At 42.3% G+C, this 12,101-nt stretch overlaps 1 protein-coding gene across 3 annotated transcripts in view; it reads right to left on the bottom strand.

The window, feature by feature from the left end:
• Positions 1-12,101, bottom strand: part of stard13b (StAR-related lipid transfer (START) domain containing 13b) — a 75,052-nt gene that overhangs the window by 51,171 nt on the left and 11,780 nt on the right. For 2 of the 3 annotated variants that reach the window (XM_040130196.1, XM_040130195.1), the window contains exons 2-4: positions 9,705-10,811; positions 3,267-3,410; positions 1,990-2,136 (exon numbers count right to left, since the gene is read on the bottom strand). In XM_040130196.1, coding sequence (XP_039986130.1) covers positions 1,990-2,136; positions 3,267-3,410; positions 9,705-10,715 — 1,302 coding nt within the window. In that variant the 5' untranslated portion in view covers positions 10,716-10,811. The remainder of the gene's footprint in view (positions 1-1,989; positions 2,137-3,266; positions 3,411-9,704; positions 10,812-12,101) is intronic. The other variant, XM_040130197.1, reaches the window with a different exon arrangement.

Here is a 12,101-nt window from a genome sequence, read left to right as displayed (position 1 = left end):
TACAAAATTCAAATTTTATTTCAACGCTTACAGGAAAATCAACATTAGCAGTGTGGTACACATGAAATTCATTATTTTATAATTGGAAGAATGATTGGAAAATAAGTATCATTCATACAATCATCAAACAGCCTAAAACACGTTGCCACTGAGTATCATGTGATCTCATTATACTCAAGGTTATACACTGCAGCCACAACACTCTTGTCTTTAACATATGGGAACATTCCCAGCTTTCCTCAGGCCGAGTTCTAACCTGTGCTGCTGTCGCATTCAAGAGGTAGTTATGGCTTCCACAAAAGAGACAGGTGGCATCTTCATTTCCAAACTTAATTTCATTTGACGTCCCCGGTGCCTACAGACAAAATAATCTTTCTTTGAATCTAATCTAATCTTTCCTTGAATCTAATTATGCTCAAGTCTGTCTCACCCCAATCTTTCCAGTAGCCTTCAATGTGATTCCAATATCCTGCAGTTTACAAGATGTACTCCATGCTGTGGCTCCCTGGGGTAGCTAAACTAAACAAAACAATAATACATCATAGACCTAATATCACAAAGTAACAACATGCCAAGAGATAACATTAAATAATATTGGAAAATATATAATGAGTATTTGATTGGATGCCTGCAGTTTTCTCGGTTGTAATCAGGTTGTTTGCCATCACGCCGCAGCTGAGCCACGAAGAGAGCACAAAGCACAAGCTGAAAGGCTTTGAATTTAAACCCGCTCTGCATTCTGCAAATCTCTCAGTGGCTTCCTTTTCGGGCCGTTGAATAGTGACATTCATATACTCGGTCCAGCAGAAGTGAGTGCTGCTTGTTTAAGAATGTCTTAAACTGACCTTATTCCCAACGCAATCCTCAAATATTTACGGATGTGGAGGGTAGAGCAGCCGTACAGAGGAGAAAGTCCGAATTTCAGCTGACTGGTGATGAATTTATCTTAAAACGCAATCTGCCTCTGCAATGTGACTGCAATTTAAGATTTTCTTTTTTCAACACAGTGATTGTGACATAGGGGTGAAATATGTGATTGTGAAATGTAGGTTTCACAGAGTGTGATTCTAAATTCATGAAGGAAACTGATGAGAAAGCTTATGAAAACCTTTTGTGAGAGGATAAATCGTTCCTCTTTCCCCAGTGCAGACATTCTGTTTTTTTAACCATCAGTTTATTTAAAAAAAACAAACAAGCAAACAAACAAACAAACAAACAAAAAACTCTAAACGGCTTACAAAGCATTGCTTGCCCCTCCCTCATCAACACCACTGTGGTGCCCTGGAGCAAGGCCCTCCACATCAGCTGCTCCAGTGGAGCAGCTCAGTGGCCAGCGGGTCAGACTGTAGTTGTACTGGGCGACTTGCAGGTGTGAATGTGTGTAACTGTGTGAATGTTAAACTACCCTGAATAAATAAATGTTAAATAAATGAATGAATAATTAAAACAGGTGTATAAGGCCTTGAACATTTAGATTGGATCTGGATGATGACCTGAGCTTTTAAGGAACATATATTATAGGGCTGATACAAGGCTGTTCAGCAAAGTTCTACGACAAAAGACTAAAAGGTCTAATAAAAATTCATTTTATCAGTTTCAGATCAAACTAATCCAGGGATGAACATTTTAAATACGTAAAGTGCTAATATAGGATGAACACAAAGTGAAAATTCCCCAGCAACAGATAGACAAGAACTTTGAATTAGCGGGGAGAAATACTTTGTGCAGTGCAGGAAGTAAACAGATCATGGCAGTCACCCAAAAAAAATACTAAAGCCAGATTTGAGCTGAAAAAAGAAAACATGTTGAACCAGTTCTGGGGTGAGACTCAAAGGAATTTACCAGCTCACAGGCGTAGAGATGAGAACTGGACCACAGTACTGTATATAGCAAGTTTGCATGTGCTATTCACCACCTTTATGATTTCTTATTGACTCAGAGAAACTGTTGGATGCCTACGGGAAGCTTTGATTGTCAGAGGAAACCTACCGTCTTCTTGGTTCTTTCCCTTGTTCCCATTGAGGCGCTGCAAAGAGCAGAAGATCTGTCTTGGCTCGGGCATCCCCTTCTGTCTGGTCTTCGGAGAACTTGCTCGTTCAGGGTTTGGTTTAGAGTGGACTTTGAAACAGCACCGCACTGCAACAACATCACAACAACAATCAAGACTGGGTCTGTCTCTGTCTGGCCTAACAGACTGGGACAGGATGGTCTCAATGGTGGCCGGGGGAAAAGAAAAACAAGAGGCTTAGGTCAACGGCTGGGGAAGTGAAGTCTCCACTCTCAATTCAGCTTGACGGAGGCACACAAAAGAGCCTGTATGCCTGGATCTTCCTTGGAGAGGACAGAGATTATGACCTTGTCAAATATCCCAGTAAAGATGTCTCGTCTTGCCCAGTCGCCTGTCATTAGTTAAAGCGAGTAATAGTGAATGCCTGGGATGGTTATGCAGATGTCTGGGAGGCATGTACGCCTCTGTCAACCACTCCTAATGGTCCAAATCATACAAACTCCCTTCCAATACAACAGCTCCTCTGTGCGATACATACATATGGAACGCTAAAGAGCACTTTTGTTCCCGAATGCTAACTCTAGTGGGATATTTCATGAAACATGCCACCATGAGAGGAGCCCTTTTTAGGAACGGAGTTGCATGATCTCAGTCACAGCCTCAGACGCACAACAGCTGTCTGTTCCTGCCGCAACACTCGGACCCGACCAAAGCACTGCGGAGTCCAGTATCACAGCTGAGAGCCGCAGACCTGCGTCAAAAAACAGGCTCAACTCAGCGGGACACTGTAAGATGGCCTGACAAAGCCCATAGTGTCGCAGACAGACTGCATCTCCATATCTCACAAATCCCAGACATGTGAGAAACTCATATGCGATCAACACACTGGATGGCCCGTACTGGGTTTAGGGGTTGCCACTGCTAGATTTCAGAGAGCGGTTGAATCTAAACCCTAATGTGCAACACTTTTTAAAACTGTCCAGGACATAAAATTCTGTTGAACACCTGTTGCTTACAGGTCCAAATAATCCAACGGGATTTTCTCCCCACAGAACAAACTCAAGTGATTTAGTGAAGTTTAAAAAGCATGACCGACCATGCAGCATACTCTTCACGGGAATGCGTACACTGTCGACGGTGACAGTGCACATACCATTAGGTACTGAAGGCTGAACTTCTGCAGTCCGCATCGCTGCTTTACAAACACGGAATACATACAGTTGATTGTCGATGCCAGGCTGTGTGAACACACTCTCACCTGTTTCTTGCGGGTGGTGCAGGGTGTGTCGGACGGAGACGAGCTTGCGCTCAGAGCCTCCTCTATGTCCAGATTAAGCTGGTCCAGTTTCCTCATCAGCCGGCTCATTGATTCCGACCAGGGGGACTTGGCCTGTGGAGGCTCCTGTGGGTAATGAGGGAAGCACCAAGGTAAGAGAGGACAGGCTACCCTGTTATCGGAGTACCGAGTAACAGATTGATCTGATATTGGCATGTTAATATGCTTTTTGGGTCTTTTTTTGCAAAATTTCTGAATTTGAGCACAATGATTCAGTCTTGTTTAATCTTAATTTTATGCAAAAATCTCAACATAATTTTTTGTTTTTTTATTTCAACCAGATTTTCTGATTATTTTCCCAAAGTTTGGCATTTTCTCTTTTTTTTCCCCCACAAAACTTGAACATTTTTGCATCATGTAAAATTTCAAGATGCAAACTATTGATAGCAATAATAAAAGAAAAAAAAATATATTGTTTTACCAAATCACTTCAATATACATAGATAATGCACACACAAATTTTCACATAGGCTAGGCACAATCGAAGAGGTTAATGTCAAGTTGAGCTGCTGACACTGCATTAAAATTGCTTGGTATCTTAATTATATTCTTAAACTAAACTTCAAAACTTTCTTTTATCAAAATAAAAAAATAAAAAAATTTTAATCTGAGTTTCACACCTGCAGTAAAAGTAATTGAAATCGGGTAGAATCAGGTTAATTATTTTGTCCAGTAATTGGCTGCCACCCTTGTTAGATATATTTGACACGTGAAAGCTTTTAGGTAAAGTAAGAGCACCTGTCAATTTACCACACTGCCCTAAACTCAAAAAAGAGTTACAGGCAAACCCAAAAAAGTATCTTGTAAATTGCAGATGCAACAGCAGTGGACTACGCTGCTGCCACACATGGAAATGTGATCTCCTCGGCCGCTTCTCAGGGTGAAAGAGCAAAGGAGGAGGGCTCCAGACATGTGTGCCATACAGACCATGATGGAATTCCCTGCACTGGCTTTCACTACTCCCCAGACACGCAGTGTATATAAATAGACCATCCCTACACAGACAGGAGCTGTGTCTGAGGATCTGGAGGTCCAGCCTCATAAATCAGCAGGATACACCTCAGTCACCAAAGCATAAATTAACATTGTTGTTCTGCAGTCTGAGCAGAGGAGAGATATCAGTGTGTGTGTGTGTGTGTGTGTTTCTTTCCTAGTCTTGGAGAGTGTCACATGCTACATACTCTTCAACAGCGTCACTGTAGGCCGTGTTAAAGAATCACAGTATGAAATCCTTTAACTATTGAGGGGTGAGCTTTCTGGGGGATTTCTCTTGTGGATCGTTCTAAAGTTTTTGACGCAGTAGCAACAACGTGCATTTCCTTGGCAGCGCCTCCTGGTATATGGCTGCCACAGTAAGTCTGTTAAAGATTGTATGCCAGAAACAAGGGCCAACAGGGAAATTTGGCCTATAGGAATTCGACTTTTTGGATCATTCTCATGAACAAGATTTCCAAGGTTATCAACCAGTATCTGAAGTTTGCAACAGAGGAAAAAATCTACAATAGTTCTGATTCTCCTCCAGTCAGCCACAACCATTCAGAAAAGTAAATAATCTCAATATTCAAAAAACTGAAGTGAAGCGTGAAATTATAGAGCTTTCATCTTCATTGAAATGTTCTTTCTGAGTTGTATTCACCAAGGCCACGTTGGCACTGTATCCAAGAAAACTCGAGAAGACTGCAATGATGTGAAATGGAAAATCCCCAACCAATAATTGTGGCTAATGCATGATCATCCCTCTGAATTCCTCCCAGGCTTCATTGCATTGCTCAAATTTGGATTTATTTGGTTGAAAACAACTTACAGAGATAGCAGCATGTGATACACCCAGCTACCAGGCTTCAAATTGTCTCCTGTGGACGACATGACAGATAGCTACGTCTACGTGTCCGTACTGTCAGTGGTCCTTTAATATTGATTGACTCCAGCTTCATTTAAAACTGACCTACATAGTCAGTTAAAATCCCAGAGGTGACAATCACCGACCATCATCAAAATGAACCCAAAGCAACAAAACCATTAACAGATTTCCTTGAATTAAAACTAAAAAATGTGTCTGAGCCCTGATTAACATCAGTCACTACTAAATCAAGTAATTTTTCCATTTATAACATTAAGCCTCTAAATGCACAATCATTTCATTGAAGGGACACGTCAATAAATGTTCTGATGGGAAACCCCCACAGTGTCTTGGACGGGGAGGTGATTATAAACAGCCTCCCATAAGATGAAAATCATTCTCCATGATGCAGTATATTTGAATTACATTACAGATTAAGCCACTGACAAACTTTTATTATGTTGCATTCTCTCTACATTGTGAGGAATTAAGGACCTAGACACCAGACGGTCCATTCAGGCAGCTGACCACCCAGGGTCAGCTGACTGGCACTGGGAGAAAGTGGCTCTTTCCCCTCAATCCCTGAGGAATGACCTAAATCTGGACAATCCCCTGCTGACCTCTAAGGTCCGAGGGGTCGCCCGGGGTCATCAAGTGGAAAAAATAAAGCCTCTCTCCTCTGCTCCGTCTGCCTTCCAAAGCATGGCAATGACCGGGGAATGTAAAAAGTTTGCCACCGGCTCAGCCTGTTTGGACAGCTCGATCCTCTGTATCTGCCGAACATATCAAGAGGCCTTCACGCAATTCTCTATGTTGCGTATGCCGATGTCAACACACAAGACTGATCAATAACAAACTGTGAACATCCACTCCAGAAAACAGACACCACACCTCACAAACACTCTGAAAAACGAACACCCTACAGCGACCCCTGTAAAAAGTGAGACAAGAGTGACGTGGGTGAACCTTTCCTGAAACTTTGCTCCCCATGTAAGCTGTATAATACAATACTAGGTCATAGAAATGAACAGTGATTCCCGGGAAATCCGCCCACTTTTGCAGTTTCTGTTTCCGTCTTCCCTTCGAATTCCCCAGAGAGCTGCCCAACAGAGTGTTGGCACAGATTAAGGAAAAGATTTATTTAGAGATTTTATTATCTATTTATGAAAATCACATACATAAACTCGTGACAAGAGTGTGAACATACGTACATGATTTGTGTTATTTTAATACGTGTAATCTGATGAATCAGGATGTATGTTAACGAGAAATAGATGGAGAAATTGGAATGATAGAAATGACCACATGTAACTGTGAATCAAAAAATACCTGATGATGTGCCCTGTAATGAATTTTTTTACACAAGAGAAGTGTGTCCAAATTATTATTATTTTTTTCGCAAGCTCTGAACAAATCCTTATGTCTGCACCTGAGTGGGCGTACATCCCTCGGACTGAAGTTAAAGCAGAGGCTGAGCGGACTGTCGTGATGTGAGTACAGGAGGAATATGTATTCACTTGAAGCCCTGGAAGTACAGTAAGTCACTGTGATGGCACGCACCAGTGCTGCTTAGAAGTCCATGACCAAGAGATTGACGTCTAGCTCTAGTGGTCCTAGGTGTGTGTTTGTGCGTGAGGGGACGAGTTTCACTCTTCAGATCAGGAGCAAAAGGCTGAAATACATTCTTTGATATTCTAAGCGTAATGACTGAAAAGGTATAAGAAAAGGAAATGAAAGAAGATAAACATCTTGTGAGCTGGACTGATTAACCCCAAGAGTCGGACCGACGCAAATGTAAGAAACAGATGCCCCATTCTTGCACATGCTCATGCCAAATCTGGAACACATTCAGACCGTCTCCTTTCAGTGACATCCCCACAAGGTGCTGTATTGGAATGTGGGCACTTCTGCTTAAAATGAGACAAATTCCAGAGAAGGCTTGACGCCCGTGAGACGCTGCCCTTGATTCATCTCTTCGTGCCTTTCCCCTCGATCCGGCCCCGGCAATTGTGTGAAGCTCTCATGCCATGGCAACTGAGCTGGTATGAGACAATCCTTTAGATAAATGCATTAATGTTATCTTCACAGGACAACAAAATGTGAGCTGACTATAACTTTATCAGCGCAAATTGGCCACATTGTGAACCCCAACACAGCGGCTTTGACATGGAAATGAGGAGTTAAGTGTGTGAGCTCTGGGCTCGGTGCCTAGTCTGCGCCACCCACAGAGAGTGCCAGAGATCACCATGGAGGTATCCAAATGTAGCAGCCGGTCATGCGAAAGGGCAATGGCTACCTGGCTGCTCGGAGGAATAAATTACACCCTTAATATCCTGCGATGCAAAACGCCAAGTGACCACAGCCACAGCCATATCCGCAGAGTGGGAGAGATAGGTGAAGAGATTTTTCTTTTTAGGGGCATTTAGTCACAGCTGAGCTAAATGATGCAGGCAGGGGGGGGGGTGTCATGAGATGTCATGGAGCGGAAACACTATGCATACAGTGCCCTCATATGGTTAATGTTAACAACTACATCCACGCACTCTTCCATGAATTCCATGTGTATTTCTGTATTTAAAACTAAACTCAATCTTCAGCTGGGGCATTCTGCGGTCGTGTACTTTAATTATTCTTCAGTCAGACCAGCATCATTTTGTATACCTGTAACATTTTGGCCAGTATCTCCTCTTTAGTCACTCATCGTTTGGACAGTCTGAAGTTGTTCCATGGATAATAAATACTAACATTCATTCACTGATTTTTTATGTCCTCATCTACCTCATGTTGTCTTCCTAACTACTTTGACTCAGCACATATATGTACAGTATATGAAACTTTGGTAATGCCTACTCATATATTGTACCCGATAACTGTGATTTACTCCTGAAATGAGAAGACAGAGTGCATTCAGTGTTTCCCTTTGGATCAAAAACTATAAAATGAAAACAAGCCCCGTGAAGCGACGTCAAGTTGAGAAAAACAGCTTGTTTTTGCACATATTTACTTATGAAATCAATGGACTTCTGTTCTTCCCAGCCTGTTGCCTGAAATTTAAGACCTTCTTACAGCGATGCCCACATTGCAGTCCACCACACGATAACAAAGCTTGTGGTGTGACACCACGAGAGGCAGTGACCTGCTGTCCTTTGATAATATTTACAACAGGCTCCCTGGATTCCCTGCATTCTTCCACTCTTCTCCAAAACAACCCATTCAGAGCCAAGTGTCATTCTGCACATGAAGCTGGCATTACCTCAACCTCTTACCCAACCAACAGACAGAGAAGCTAATCTCCACCACCCCGTTCACATGTGCGCTATTATCTGCAGACTGTTTAGAAAAGCATGACAGTTATGTGCAATTGGATACGTGCCCTTCAGCTGTAACGGGAAACATGTTTAACAGATCTCAACGTATTTACGAATGTCTATATGAGACTTTAAATGGGCAATAAAAAACACGGATGAGGGGCTACAGGATGGTTACAACCAAGGTCAGGGTAGAGGTTGTGTGAATGGAAGACTAAATGTGCCTTGACTTGTCGAAGAGAAGAGAGCCGTTCGATAATGGAAGGCTAAGTTCGGCGCTAATACAGCCTGCAACGGGCCCTGTCACAACACCGCTGCCTGCTGAGGGAGTGGAGAGGAGGCAGAAGCTGTGCGCATTCCTTCTGGATCTGTGTTTCACCAGTGCAAATGTGAAGTAAGTGTACTCCCACGCACTTATACCAGCCATGCATTATCTCACAGTCTACTGATGTCAGCTGCGGGAAGTTGGCAGATATGGACTCTTACGAGTTTGTCTCTTGTCTTCTATGGACCAAAGACAGCACTGGAGTTAAATAATGTGACTTCAAATCCATTTTCTTTGGATCTGCAAAGCTTTCTATATTTACATAATATACATACAGTTTGTTAAGTGCAGTAACTGCACTGTAACGGTATTCTTTCCCTCCTTAAATTTTACTTTCTAAAATATTTTATTATCTTTTTTGTAAGAAGCCCATGTGAATTTATTACATGTGAAATACAATTCACGTGTTCAGTACATGTGGAACGCCATTTCACGTGATGAATTCACATATAAGCACGTAGTTTTCTGACATGATGGAAGCAAGATTGTGAGATATTTCACTTTCACAACCAGATGTGAGAAGATCAACCCCACATGTGCTTTTTGTAAGGAACAAAAATTGGATAGAAATTGGAAATGGGATTTTGCATGTAGTAAAATTCACATGTGATATATTGTATGTATGTTATATGTTATATTAATGTCATATGATATGTTATATTTCTTTTTGTAAGTGGTTTTAAAATGTCGCTCTAATGTATTTCTAATTGTACCAATATTTAAAAGCTTTTGCGTTTGATAGGTGCCATTTAAACTTCCTTTGCCTTTTTGGTACCTTTGTCCTCCAAATATATTGTCTAATTGGTTTTTACTTAATCGGTGATTATACAACAGTGTGGTAACATCTTTCAGTAACTGCAGATGATTTTGGATCAATGGCAGCATACCTCCTTGGTACCGGTTTCCCCCTCTGCTTCGTAACCATTGTCGCTGGCTATGTGATCAGTTTCCGCTCGGGCACTCACAGCACCTCTCCTCTTCTGTTTGTCTTTGCCATTGCTCCTATGCCTGTGATTGACAAAGAGCTCTCGACTCTGAGGCAGTTCTGAGAAGACATTGTCGTCGTCGTCATCATCGTCACCATCATTGTGACCATCATCATCCTCCTCCTCCTCCTCCTCCTCCTCCTGTAAAGACTCTCCATCATCAGAGCTCTCATTGGCAAAAGCATGGCTGTGGGATCCGGTGGTACAAGCGATGTCAGAAAAGGTGATGGAGCTCAGTTTGTGATTTACAATGCATGGGAGATCCAGGACTTTCGGGCTTGATTCAGGGACAGGTGTGGGGACAATGATGGGAGGAGTGGAGTCTACACTGAGGACGGAGCACGGGTCCTCCGGATGTCTTTTGACATGGCCGTTTGAGATTGGCTCTAAATTCTGGAAGTATATTTTCACACGTCCACAGTTCGAGTCTACTGTATGACCGGCATGATTACGTACCACTTGGTGTGACTGACATTCTGTGACAGGAACAGGAAGTGGAAAGTTACTGCAGCAGTCTTCATTTGAGCTGGGTAATGTGGACACAATACCTGCGTGGTGAACCTGAGCTGAGGCCAGAGGACTCGGGTCCAGAGGTCCCCCCCGAGGGATTATTGACACTTGTCCGGGCCCCTCAAAGCACACAGCCTCGGGAAATTCATTATTGTTATGTCCGACATGGACAAAACTTTTCCTCAGCTTGTTTTTTTCCTGATCTGGCTCCGACAGCGAGCAGCTTTGGACTTCAGGGAGACAGTCATCCCCTCTGTGGTCTGGTGAGCTGTTTTCTGAAGACGATTCCCGTGTTGAAAATTTGTGTGATCCTAAAGCTGTCGGTAACTGATTTCCCTCCAAGTTCACCACAGGTGGACTCTCCATTTTTTTTAATTTTTTTTTTATCCTACAGTTTCTCATAATTCAAAACATAAATCCACAGGTACTTGTGCTTGATGTACTGGATGGCCATTTTTTTTAATCCAAGAGGCTCAGTCAAACCACGCAGCAGATAACCTGAAATAAACAGAAATGAAAATATGTGAATGGCATGTAACACATCAGACAAGCACAGCGATGAAGATTATTTCCACAGACCACAGTAAAGGTAGAATGAGAAAGATTATACATACTCCTTAGAGCCTTTCTGTATGTTTCTGTGTTCTGTGGTTATGTAAGTGTCAGTATGCTACCAGAGTTTTATGTAAAGCCTCTAAATCCAGCTCAGAACAGCGTACGGAGTACGTACCATCCAGCCAAGAGTTTGCTGTGAAATTCAACATCTGGCTCAGGCTCGGCTGTTCAAGTCTGGATCTGTTTCACACACGATCGTGGTGACATCACTGCACAGAGGAATCTGACTGCTCTTCCCCAGTAGGTGATTTACTACGCACAACACCATTCATCAGGACAGAAGATGTCCCCGGACGACTGTGGTTAACGTCCCACTCACCCCTTCATTAAGCCCTCCTTTAAAACACAGCTTGGACAATACTGACACATTCGATGGAAAAACAAACAATTGCATTTTTGTGCCGATAGACGATCATGTTCTTGTTCAACCCCAGAGACTTTCCTCAGAAGACATTTTCAGATGGGGTGACAGTGACAACTGATAACAGTCCAGCTCAAGCAGGAAAATTTCAAAATAAGGATAACCTATATGAGACCCGCTGAGCGCAATCAACATGTTTTTATTCTCACGTATTAACCGCAAAACACTTGATTGTACAGATGGAAGCGCAGAGATTTTTCTAGCAAATAATCTGTTTGTTTCAAAGTACTTTATAAAATGCACAACACAGCCACAGAAAGTAATTATTTTAAATTTTGCGCACATGGGTCCCTGCACTTGGCAGCACCTTTACCATGGCCTTGAGACACTTGACAAACACCGACACCCACACAAATACACATATACGCAAACGCGCTCTTTCGCTTTTAGGACAAAAGCAGATAAAGCAACTTCAGACAAGGACAAAATCGAACTCTGAAGATCCTTTTTTATGAATCTGGCACAATGTTGGAAAATACCACGCATACAGTATGCATGTATTCGCAATTCCATACAGCAACTATACATAATAATTAAATTAATGCTGTATAGAGCCTCCTGTAAAACCTATCCTTACACGGTGAATGTGAAATGAGTGTACAGGAGATTAGGGTTCCTTTCAAGAAACACATCTTTAAAAAAAAAAGAACCCACTATGCTAAGAGGTTTAATTATTTTCTGATGAACGCAGAGCAGATTTAAATGGAAGGAAGAAGTCACAGAGTGAAAATGAACTGGGAGTCCTGACTGGC

Source organism: Xiphias gladius, chromosome 7, assembly GCF_016859285.1.
Source record: "Xiphias gladius isolate SHS-SW01 ecotype Sanya breed wild chromosome 7, ASM1685928v1, whole genome shotgun sequence".
Lineage (NCBI taxonomy): Eukaryota > Metazoa > Chordata > Actinopteri > Istiophoriformes > Xiphiidae > Xiphias > Xiphias gladius.
This window is presented reverse-complemented; position numbering and strand designations above follow the sequence as displayed.